The 12,442-nt window shown below is 39.0% G+C and overlaps 1 protein-coding gene across 4 annotated transcripts; it reads right to left on the reverse strand.

Annotated features, from left to right (window-relative positions):
- LOC146514765 (leukemia inhibitory factor receptor-like) lies at window positions 1-12,226 on the reverse strand. 4 transcript variants are annotated; one of them, XM_085166274.1, is made up of 17 exons: window positions 11,800-11,890; window positions 10,439-10,584; window positions 10,197-10,347; window positions 9,846-10,109; window positions 9,410-9,536; window positions 8,224-8,369; window positions 7,997-8,142; window positions 7,745-7,907; window positions 7,596-7,657; window positions 7,125-7,347; window positions 6,525-6,704; window positions 6,344-6,445; window positions 6,106-6,264; window positions 4,810-4,938; window positions 4,615-4,708; window positions 4,452-4,518; window positions 1-4,119 (listed from the first exon to the last, which is right to left on the reverse strand). In XM_085166274.1, exons 1-17 carry the CDS (start codon window positions 11,861-11,863, stop codon window positions 3,652-3,654), a joined length of 2,691 nt encoding a protein of 896 aa, XP_085022400.1. In that variant the 5' UTR covers window positions 11,864-11,890; the 3' UTR covers window positions 1-3,651. The 4 variants fall into 4 exon arrangements, with proteins under 4 accessions (XP_085022400.1, XP_085022397.1, XP_085022399.1 ...); XM_085166271.1 differs by having other exon boundaries at window positions 4-4,119; window positions 6,106-6,258; window positions 11,800-12,226; XM_085166273.1 differs by having other exon boundaries at window positions 6-4,119; window positions 8,030-8,142; window positions 11,800-12,225.
- Window positions 12,227-12,442: the final 216 nt, after the last annotated feature.

Genomic DNA, 12,442 nt, shown 5'->3' on the forward strand with positions numbered 1-12,442 from the left:
AGTTGCCCTGATTTCAAAACCAATGTGACAGACTTTCATGTTATTGAGGTATACTAGGAGCTTAAACAGTGAATATTCAACAAGAAAGTTTTAAGAAATAAGAACAAAAAGTCTGTGTGCTGAAAACCACCAAAATTCCAGTCAGAAACTGCACATTCACTGACGTGAGCAGAAAATTTGTACCAAGAGACACATTTTATTAAATTTACATTGAATGGTCATGTATAATAATCCCAAAACAAACATTCAGCTGACAGCTCCCTCTTGTGGTACTGAAGGTTATACAATGCATTTTTACATGGCAAGACTAAGGTCTATTAAGTTCTCATTAGTGATCATGATAGACTACAGCTAGTTGTTTTGAAAGGGATTTGTTTAAAATTGGGAAGATCTCTTAAAGTCCAGACTCATTTTTGGGGCCACTCTCGAGTGAGCACTGTAGCTGTTGGCACTTCAGTGGTGGTTTTCTGCTTGTTTAGGTTGTACATCTTTTACCACCTATGAGGGTTTTGTGGAGACACTAATATGTGTCATTTCAGGAAGGGTAGAAACAAGTTTTTCTTTTTATGATGCACATCAAGTATAGCCAATTGAATTTCGACTTTAGGTTGTTTTTCTTTTTTGCCTTGTTATTTAAGATTTGCCCTCTGAGATCAGCTAACGAGTCATCAAAATGTGAAAAGGTGCCTCAACTACTCAGTTGTAGATAGAGTAGTTTGTGCTTGCAGCTCCTGATGATAAATCTACTGAAATAAAAGTCAATCAGGACATGCAGGAGGAGTAGAGGTACTGCAGAAATACACCAAAGTACAACTGCTGTGTAAATGCACTTGTATACTTTGCACCCCAGACATGTAATGTGTGACAGCTCATTATCATCAGTACTGCAGTGCTGGCTCCATCTAGTGTTCACTATTCATGCAAACATCACCACAGCAGATCATCATGGTGCCGTAATGTTTCTCTCTAAACCAAAACCCTTTGAAGGTAACCAGGCAAAATCGAATCACATTAAAACACTTGAAGCGTCTTGTTTTATTGGTTTATAGCATTGAATCAATCGTAATTTCTTGGTTCTTATAAACACAGATCAACAGCAAAGACTTCTCAAAGCTACATGGAACTATTCACGTTTTTTCAATAAGGTAGGGCACTCATAAATACATAAAACACACATAAATCAGTTTGTCAGTTCTGAGATCCTCTATTGTTCATTTTCTCTTCGCTCCAACATGATCAGCTCAGTTTCTGTGGTGATGGCAGTCTGATTCAGACAACAGCACTAAATTGAAAATGCAAACAGCTGACATTTGTACAGACTTCACAGGATTCACATGAAAATAAATCAGGCTTTAGAAAGGCTTTTCTCAAATGTCTGAGTGAAATTTCTACATATATTTTCTTTATTTACACCGTTGGCTTTTAATTGTCCAACAAACAAAATGAACAAAAAGCAAACTTTAGACTGTTCTAGAGGCCAAGTGGGGACCTCATGGAAATCTCTGGATGACAGGGAGAAATGTGTATTCACTGACAGGTTTCTGTAAACCCAGATAGACAGCAGAGTGCTGCAGTCACCTGCGGTTTGCATGGAAGATACTGACTTGTCTAAAAACATATTTGCTCTACTCTTCAAAGTAAAAGTTACACAGTTGGAAATGTGTTATTTGCAATGTAAGGCACAACTTTTACTTTAAAGGCAAAGAGTCAGTTTTTAGCATCACACTTTTCACAGTTTAACTCGAGCTCAGAGGGTAGTTATTGAATGTCTGCAGGCAAGGCAGTATCTTCCATGCAAACTGCTGGCAACCTGCAATTGCAAGATTTTTGATGCAGCACTGTATAGCTTATCGTGACCAATTTCACCCTAGTAACTTCTATTAGTCACTCCAACCAGCCTGTAACGCAGACCAGGGATTTCATTACCATTACCTGTATTTTTTATCAGTGTATGAGTGATTGCTATTTAGGTTGATGTGTGTTAGCAGTCCTCAACTTTTCCTAGTTGCTTCCTCTGGGGTAAACCAATGTGCCACAATAGGGGAGTTTAGGTTAGGGTGTTTCCAATATACATCACTGAATAAAGCACAAATGTTGTTGAAGCTGTTATTGGAGTTTGTTTATGTGTAAATATGTCTTCTTTGTATTATATTTTGGTTTGATATTTGTGTATGTCCTTCGACGCACGTATTAAACAAATATGTAAGACTGCTTTCTTCCATTTACGCAACATCTCTAAAGTTAGATATATCCTGTCTCTTAGTGACGCTGAAAAACTAGTTCATGCATTTATTACTTCCAGGCTGGACTACTGTAATTCATTATTATCAGGATGTCCTAAAAACTCCCTGAAAAGCCTTCAGCTAATCGAAAATGCTGCAGCAAGAGTACTGACAGGGAGTAGAAAGAGAGAGCATATTTCTCCTGTTTTGGTTTCCCTTCATTGGCTTCCTGTTAAATCCAGAATTGAATTCAAAATCCTGCTCCTCACATACAAGGTCTTAAATAATCAGGCCCCATCTTATCTTAATGACCTTGTAGTACCATATCACCCTATTAGAGCACTTCGCTCCTGCTCTGCAGGCCTACTTGTTGTTCCTAGAGTATTTAAAAGTAGAATGGGAGGGAGAGCCTTCAGTTTTCAGGCCCCTCTTCTGTGGAACCAGCTTCCAGTTTGGATTCGGGAGACAGACACTATCTCTACTTTTAAGATTAGGCTTAAAACTTTCCTTTTTGCTAAAGCATATAGTTAGGGCTGGACCAGGTGACCCTGAACCCTCCCTTAGTTATGCTGCAATAGACGTAGGCTGCCGAGGATTCCCATGATGCATTGAGTTTTTCCTTTCCAGTCACCTTTCTCACTCACTATGTGTTAACAGACCTCTCTGTATTGAATCGTATCTGTTATTAATCTCTGTCTCTCTTCCACAGCATGTCTTTATCCTGTTTTCCTTCTCTCACCCCAACCGGTCGCAGCAGATGGCCGCCCCTCCCTGAGCCTGGTTCTGCTGGAGGTTTCTTCCTGTTAAAAGGGAGTTTTTCCTTCCCACTGTCGCCAAAGTGCTTGCTCATAGGGGGTCATATGATTGAGTTTTTCTCTGTACCTATGAAGCACCTTGAGGCAACTTTTGTTGTGATTTGGCGCTATATAAATAAAATTGAATTGAATTGTATGTGGATGTGTATTTTTTTCATTTGTTTCTTACCCCAGATCTGGGTGGTCTCACATGAAGTGCGTATAAAAGGAAGCCAGCTGCAGTTGTAGGTGTTGGTTAGTGTGTTGGTGTTACGTTTTATTCTAGCCTGCTGTCATCTCTTTAAATCCACAACTGACCACTGGCCAAAGTGACACAGCTGTAACCAGTAAGGAATCACATATTTTCCTGTCGTGAGAAATGGTTGACAGGTGATTTGAACGCACAACCTTCCTGCAACAAGGTGACAGTGCTAACGAGTACCACAACACCACCAATGTACAGAACTGAACTAAAATGTATTGCATGCTTTTAATTGAAGCTAAACATGAAAACAGTAGAGCTCTTTGAACATCTACCAGGTCACTGTGTGGATGAGGGCAGCTTGTGTTATATGCAGTAGTTAAGGTCTCTTCAAGTACGTGTGCAAGGCTTAAATGTGTTCACCATGCAGCCGCTATTTGGAAGTTTTCTGTGGTAACAATATGTATGTGGACACACAGAAAATGGGACTGTCTGGTTCCTCCTCTAACTCAGCTGTGGTAAAGCTCTCTTCAGGACTCTGTGGCTGGCATTCACTATCAGTTATAGGCATCCCTTCCTGGATCTCGGGATGTGATTGTGACTCCTGGTCCTCACCCTGTACTATCAGGTTATATGAAGGGTTAGGAAATACATCAGTAATTGGAAAAGATGGCAAGCCTGGCTGAGATGTGAGGCCTGTAGTGGGTAAAGTATGGGATGGCTGGAGTTTCTTCAGAGGCTTATTGTAGTAACCTTTGGGAGTCTGAGAGAAGGTAAAAGGCTTGTAGTCCTGGCCAACAACAGGCTGTGGTGGTCTGAATTGATTATGTAGTTCAGGAACATCCCAGACCTCTCTGTAGTGACTCTGATCAAACGGAAGATGACGAACTGTATGTTCATCCTGAAAAACAAAGAAAATGACCTCACATTCACAGGAAAGACATCTGGATTCATATCGATTATGATGATGCACTATACAAGGGAACCAATAAATAACAGAATAGTACAAATGTGTAGTGAACAGATTTAGCATTAGCTAGCTAATGCTATAATGTCCAAAACACTTCAAATGGCTCTAAAAGTGAATCAGCAAAAAGTGAGTCAGTGTGCAAACATTTGAATACCCTGTTAATGCGCCCAACTCTACATCTGAAATATATCTGAGAGTTAAGTTGAACTTAAGTTTGGCACCAGAAACTAATTGGTTAGATTTAGGAACCAAAAAAAACTTACCGGTGATGTCAGCCACTTTTCAGTCAGCACTGGCTTTGGGATTGGAGGACAGACTTTGTTCTTGATGCTGTTGGGTCAAAGAATGCATCAAAATTTAAACAAAAACAATGATTGGAAGCAAAAGTGGACAATATTTCACAGAAAATGTATATGCATTGCTTACCATGCCCAGTGTCTGTAGCAGATGATTGTGCTGACAGACAGAATAAGAAAAACTGCTCCCAGGGATGTCAAGATCAGCACTATGAAGTTATCAGCTGGTGAAAACAATGAATCACATCAAGTAAATCAAAGAAAATGACAAATGTTGACAGTCTTACTAAAGAAAATAGTCTACATGGGGAAATAATTAACCTACCCGGGGGATTCAAGGTGACATTGATGGATGTATTACCACAAAGTCCAAATGCTGTTGATGCTGTCACCGTGAAGGTGTACGTACTGATGTTCAGGTTCTTTGCAGTGAGGCTGGTGGCTCCAGGATCATCTAAATCAACACAGAGTGACCGCCATTATTACAACATAAATACATGTTTACATCATCAGGCAACACTGGAGACTTACTTTATTAATCTCAGTCACAAGCTAATCTTTGTGTGTGGAGAAACAAAACCAGGACTTTGTTATCAGAAGAGAAACTTAATAGTTTTGCAAGAAAACGGCGCAAAATTCTAAATATTTCAGATGTGAACTCGTATTGTGTATATACACACAGAAAGCTTTGTGTTTTTCTGAAAAATATGTCCTTTAAAAATCACACTGTAGAAGCAATCAAAACATGAAGTGATGATAGCTGGTCCTGAAACTTTGAACCAGAAAAAGAAGAAAAGATTCTGGTTTAAACCAGGAGGTTGTATCACAGCCGCATTTGAACATACTTAAGGATCACGGTGTGATATTTGTTTTGAGCTACAGCGCACTAAATACAGTGGTCTAATTGGTCAGATCTGTGTCTTTGCATCCATAGAATCAGAAAAATGGTTCATGGTTCAAAAAAAGAAAAGCCATAAATTCACTGAGCAAAATTACATTGTTGGTGTGAACAACTGTATTAAGAATAGGTAAATCTGAAAAATATTTATAACACACAAAATATTTGCACAACCTTTGCGCGTCCAGTGTGTAAAGGCTTTAAGTGTGCCGTCCTACTAGTGCCAGCGATACATTTACTTACAAACTCAGCAAAATATTGCAGTTAAGTGTGCAATAAAGAACAAAAGGATTTGGCTAAGATAATATATATTAAAACTTTTTTGTGTCAGACACTTCCCCCCCAATCTGATCTTTTCTGCAACCAAGTTAAACTGTTATAATTCTTAGTTAATTTATCCAATTTCAGTCATACTTTGCTTAAATCGACAGACTGACACCACAAAAAAGGGGGACTTGGTTTCTTTTAAACTTGCACCACAAGGGGGCATTATATAAGTCTATGTTCCATCCAAACACTCTTTCATTTCCCAAACTCAAACACATTTTGAGGCACCGCTGACAGTAAAACAGATGCTGAGAAGAATAACAGTTCATGCTGAGGATCCTCGTAGGTGGAGAGAAAGCTCATCGTATGGCAGGAAGTAAACATGAAGCTGATCCTGTGCTTAATGTCCAGACTGAAATCTTAGCTGGCCTGAGGGAGTATGCCTTCATACTGTACCTGTGCTCACGTTAAAAACATTCCCGCTCTTGTCCTGGTAGTAGAGAATATATCCATGGATGGAAGCAGTCTGCTTTTCCAGAGGTATGGGCTCCCAGGATACCTCAACAGCCGAGTCTTCCTGTTTGTATTTGAGTTTAAACAGCTCGCCTCCTATTTCTGGAAAGATGTGACATGCATGAAATACACTGCTGATTGAACCATCACATTTTGTGAGAAATCACTGAATCAGTCTTACTGGTCTCTCTGATGTAGCCCTCTCTTCTCTGTAGTAGCACCGCAGCTCCCTCAGTGCAGGCGTATATGGACAGCAGGTATCTCCGACCATCTTCAAAGTTCTCTGGAACAACAAAAGGAGCTGTGCTGAAACAGATGCAAATATGATCTAAACAGTTTTGTAGGCAAAGATGAGAACGTACTTGAAAAAATTGTGGTATGAGTTCTGTTGGGAGACACTTTCATCCACTCAAAGGAGCAATTACCGAAGATTGGACACCAGTCCACTATGTAGCCACAGCTGGCGTTAGGACTATCAGGCCAGGACAGGAAGAAGCTACCATTGCTGCCACTGATCCAGGAGGTCTTCACCTCGGACTTATCTGAAAAATACTCTTTAAAATTAGATTTTACAACATACTCCATGTAAAAAAGGAAGAGGTTAAATCAGTATATATAGTTAAACCTTGAAAATTTTCCATGGGTTTCAAAAGCAGTTTAATGCACTTTTAAGGCATTTGGCTTCCCTTCGCAGACCAATAAAATGTGCAAAAATGTACATACTCATCATGATATATAGAATGGATATATAGAATATAAACACAACAATTATAAATTTGTATACTTATAATACATATAATCCCAATCATGTGATCATGAAAACTGCTATTCCTTTTCTGCATTAGTTTGGAAAACCCTTTGCTTACAGGCTTCTGCACAGATTAGATAAAATCAAACCTCTTCCCCAAATGGAAATCAAAGTGAGCTTATCTGTAATGTGTGGTGCTCTGTTAGCTTCATACCTAGATTGCGGCGGGGAATGATGATGGTCGATGGTGATGAGCTGCCGTTTATGTTTCTAGCCGTGACAGTGACCATGTGCTCCTCACTGGGGTCCAGCGTGAGTGTAAGACTGTGATTGCTTCTGGACACGTTGGTTTGGTTTGACTGATTTTTGTCTTTGGTCTTTGCCCAGGACACTTTGTAGTCAAAGATTTCTCCATGGCTCTGATTGGTCAGTGGCACCTGTGGAGAAGTAACATCAAGACCTGAAATGGTAACAGTGTCCTCTGAAACATCACTTTCTAACTGTATAAGATGTTGCACTGATATTTTTTCAAATAGGTTTATTAAAGATATGTTTTTATTGCATCAAGTTGTGAGGCAAAAAATGAATCCAACATGCAAGTACCAAAAGCTCTAGTTTTTCTAAAGACCACTTGAGGCTGTCTTGAGGCCTCATAAAAGCCTTGTAAAAGCCAACTTGGACTCACCTTCCAGGAGATTACAGTCTGGTCTTCCTTCACCTTCATCCACACATCAAGAGCATCTGGAACTGTGGTGCAACCAGACAAACAACATCTGTTACATTCACACATTTTTAAAGTCTTTTCTCTTAAAAAACAACAAAAAAACAACTTACCATCACCCTTTGTGTGGATTTTTACACTTTTGCTCCAGTTACCCCATTTCCAGAAATGCTGTGCTGTTCCACATCGGACCCTCACGTCATAGTCCCAGTGTGGTATCAAGTCCTTGATGACTGCAGTTGTGAGGCCAACTCCAAAGTTTTCAGACTGGTAAACCTACAAGGACAAAAATTATGTTAGCTGACTTCAGTGAAGACTTTTACTTTGAAAAGCCAATACCTTAGCTTCCTTTTTAATCTATTCACTATGGTATTAGAGTTTCCATCGCTGACATCTACTTGGCATGTGAGGTTGAGATTACTGTACTTCTTCACAGTCCAGCTCCATTTCAGACTGATGTTTCTGGGGTTCACAGTTGAAGCCGCTACTTCTTTTGGAGCGACCATGCGAACTGAAACAAGAGATCATAACAATCAGCTGATCTTAAGGATTAAGAATAGTCATTTTTCCCTAATTTTTTCCAAAGTTTTACCTCTTTTGGTCAGGTCTGCCCTGTCATGGAGCTCAAGCTTTCCCAGAGGATTAGTTACTGTTAAGGTCCAGTTCCTCTCAGCAGCATCCAGCTCCACTTTTTGCGAACAATTACCCAATTGTTGTATTGGTCCAATGTCGCATGGGCTAAAATGTAAAAATATACACTGCTTAAATATTAACAACAAAAAAATCGAAGAACCCAGCAGGACTGCTAATTTTTTATGGAAGCAAATAAAGGCCCTTTCTCTCACTAGCCTCCACCGGCAGGTTTTGTGAGCATTTTCCCAATGCTGTAGTGCAAAAGCATAAGTAGCTTAAATCTTTACCACAAAGGCCTCTGTTTGCTTCTCTGTTTACCACAAAGTAAACACAAAGGATGATGCAGTACTCGATACTACTGTGCCTGAGCGTGGTATCCATTTAGCCCATTAGCTTTCATAGTGAGAGAAAGAGAAAAAGACAAACTAACCGATGTATATAACAAACATACTATAAACATAAGAGATTTTCAGTGGTCCCAACTGCGGCCATTCACATATTCCCGTCTACCTCACAGGAAACAGGAGGACAAAGGAGGGGGGAACAACTAAGCTGTAGTGCCTCTCCACTTCACTGTGCAATTACCTTTTGTGCAATACTTTTTGTTAATAATCAGCGGTGCAATAGACTCCATACTTGAAATGTGCAATTCACTTGTATTTTTATTTTTATTTTTATTCCTATTTATTCTATTTATCCCCTTTGTATATATATATATATATATATATATATATATATATATATATAAAATATTCTTAACTCTGTAACTTCTGTCGGTGCTGTGCTTTTGGAAAACAAATTTCCCAGAGGAACCCACCCGAGGGATTAATAAAGTTTTTATCTAATCTACTCCAACAGAGGTTGCTTCATCAATTATTCAGAAAGAGAAAATGAAATGAAATCTAGTACAACAAAGACATTTACATGTAAAGCAGGGAGTGACTGTATAATAGCGCTGATTCATACTGCGCATTGTTATAGAAGAGTGAACCAACTGGAAGTTTATGGGAAAGAAATATTTTTCTGAAATCAGTAGTCAGATTACATTTAATTTACTTATTCTGACACTCAGATCCTTAGAGCCTTTCTTTAGTCCCATACTGGAGCTCATTGTTACATCAGAGGTGTTGTGTATTTCCTTTTACCTTCCCTGGAGCAGGTATTTTCTTCTCACTTTTTCAACATCCTCTATTTTCCTTGTTATATTCCAAAAACAATTGATGTATTCCAGATCCTGGGTTTCACACTGAAGACTACTGTCACTAGGGGGGTCTAAATTTAAGGGAAATTTCAAGAAAACAAAAAAGAAGAACCAGCATTTAATTACAAGGTACATTTGACAAAAACACAAACCGCCCTCAAATGCTACAGTGCAGTGAAAAAGTATTTGGCCTCATTGTGCCAAATTTAAATGTTTCAAATCATCAAACAAATGTTAACAATAGACAAAAAAAGAGTAAATACAAAATACAGTTTTTAAGGGATGGTTTTGTTTATTAAGACAAAATGCTATCAAAAGCTTCCTGGCCTGCGTTGTGTGTACAGTAATTCCTTTTTCTCAGTACTTTGTGTCATACTTACATCCAGCATGAAAACTGGTTCCGTTGATGTCTCCTTTGGTTGTTTCACATATTACTTCCCTCCAGTTTTCTGATTGTTGGTCCAGGTGAACAGTCAGGGAGTGCACATGTTCACTGATCTTTGTAGTTGTTACATTAGTGCCTTTGTAGTTGAGTAGAAGTATTGTTTTAATACTTTCCCCGTCTGGCACCATGCAGCAGAATGTGGCTGTGCTGCCCACCTCGAACATTTGGTCTCTTGGGAGAACCAGTATTTCACCCTGGTCTGAAGAAGCACAGTGATTAGAATAAACAAGACTGTAAAGTGTTTAAGAATCATAAAAAGATCAAATGATCTTAATTCAATATTAACCAGGTAGCGTCTTCTCCATCCATGGGCTTGATTGCTTGTTGTATTGGGACCTGAGCCGGACTGAATGGCGAGCACACTGCGATGGTAAATGGGAAGTCCATTTCCAGGAATGAGTAGATCCTATCTGTGCAGGTGCCACAACAACTTCACCCTACAACATTATCATAAACACATTAGAGCAACAGCTTTTTGTTTGGAGGCTACAGAAGTGAGGATTATAGTTACCCATAATAATCTCTTACATTGTGTTCAGGTTTGTCTGCTATGAGAAGCTGCAGCTCGTACACGAGCCCATCTCGTATCACAGAGCAAGAAGGATCATCTTCCCACTTTAACAGGAAACTGTCGTAGTCAAGAGTCACATTCTGAGGTCCACAACGCAAAACACCTAAAGGAAGTGACCACAGGACATTTTATGGTTAAAGTGGAACACTGAACAATTCCTGAGATAAAAAAAAGACATAGTTAGGCTGTCAGTGAGTACACAGACTCACACTGATATTTTGTTAATGGCCTCTGGTATCTAGCAGACACAAACAGTGTCATGAACAAGTATAGTATTATAGGCACGTCCATTATGTCTGCCAGATGGGGCGACTAGGACACTAAAACACTGAGGCTTAAAAATGCAGAGTCCAAAATCAGTGGTTAAATCGTAGTGCCTGTATCATTTTTTGGGAGGAGCTGAGAGTAAATATAAAAACAACTTACTAAGTAGACATTTGAAAGCTCTGCTCTATTTTTAGACTTGACTGATGAGGAATAGCAAAGGAACACTTTAGTTTCGGGGAATAACAGGTGGTTTTCTGTACTGATTATGATTTTTTTTAAAAAGCAAGATGAAAAAGAAAAGCCACTGTGCAGTCATGTGATGTTGTACAGCTAACTGATGTGTGATTTATGGGCAAAGATGATGCGCTGCTGGTTTGTAAAGTCTTTTTTCAAAGCCACTTCACCAAGTCATTGAACATATGTGTCCAAACATGGATGTCTGCTATATATTTCTCAATAATACACTAATATTTTTCTCTACAAAGCTGAAACAGAGTTTTTTGCTTCTGTCAAGAGAATTAACCACACAGGAAGTGATATTATTTGTCAGATATTCGCATTTAAAATGCTCAAAAACTGACAGACAGGAACAAGAAATCCACACAAATTAGTGGAGGTAAAGAAGATAGCTTGCAGACTTGTCTGCACCAGTCTGCCAGTTACAATGACCTTGGTTCTGAAAAATTGCAAACTTTGAACATTTATGCGAAACAAATTTGAATTATCAATTTGATTAAGAATAGGAATTAAGAACAAACTATCATTTATACACACACAAAATGTTTAAAAAGAAATGATGCACATATTCTTTCACATCCACAAAGATGAGTTTTTGGGCCACCTATGACCACACCTCTACCCTCGCATGCTGTAACTTTATCTTGCTGACACGCACTGTATTTGTTTGTTTTATGACCAGTAAGAATCTGCACATAAAAAAATATCCTGTATACACAACTACAGAATACACAATGGAGACTTCTTTACTAAAAATATCAGATACTTTTCGTACCTACAGATTGTCACAGAGGTTAGAGGATGACATACTCACCGTCTTCTTGTCCATCTTCTGTGCTTTCTCTGAAGAGTGAGAGCAATAACAACCATGTGATCATGATAATAATAATCCCGATAGTCCTCGTTTAGAGCTGTTTGTTTAGTTAGATAGAAAAAACCTTCAAGAATTCAGCCGAGTAGTTGCGGTGATAAACATCAGCTCGTCAGAGTGGTTGAAAAGCAGATTCCTGAGGCTTCTTTCATAGAAACAAAAGCATGTTCATGGGGAAGTTTGGGTTTTATTTGAAGAATCCGAGAACAAAGACTCAAACAGAGAAGAGTCACAATGTTGGTGTCAGGTTACTTCCTGTAGCTTCCCTCCCTTCACATATACAATATGGAAATCCATTTGATTGTGAAATCCATGTGGACCCCACCACAGGAAATGGAGCATTATGTTCTCGTAAATGTGACTCACAGCAGCAAGCTCAGACATGCTCTGATGCTCCAGAAAAACATCGGTCAGGGAGAATCGGGCCTTAGATTCTGAAAAACATGTTAATTCCAAACTTGGCATAATGACAGGACCTGCTGGCTCTGATTTTCAGACCAGTTATTGAAAAGATTTAATTTAAAATTGATTCTTTGCTAAGTTCTCTGTGTAGACACTACACTGGTTCATCCTTCTAGTTAAGTGG

This window comes from Neolamprologus multifasciatus, chromosome 7 (genome assembly GCF_963576455.1).
Source record: "Neolamprologus multifasciatus chromosome 7, fNeoMul1.2, whole genome shotgun sequence".
NCBI lineage: Eukaryota > Metazoa > Chordata > Actinopteri > Cichliformes > Cichlidae > Neolamprologus > Neolamprologus multifasciatus.

Bases quoted from the DNA above. Each gene is read 5' to 3' on its own strand.
- LOC146514765 (XM_085166274.1), bottom strand. From the start codon at position 11,863: ATGATCACATGGTTGTTATTGCTCTCACTCTTCAGAGAAAGCACAGAA. The intron at 6,705-7,124 runs GTATGAAGCTAA...AGTATTTTTCAG, and splicing joins CATTCCCCGCCGCAATCTAG to ATAAGTCCGAGGTGAAGACC. The intron at 4,939-6,105 runs GTACAGTATGAA...GTGTTGATTTAG, and splicing joins TGTTTTTAACGTGAGCACAG to ATGATCCTGGAGCCACCAGC.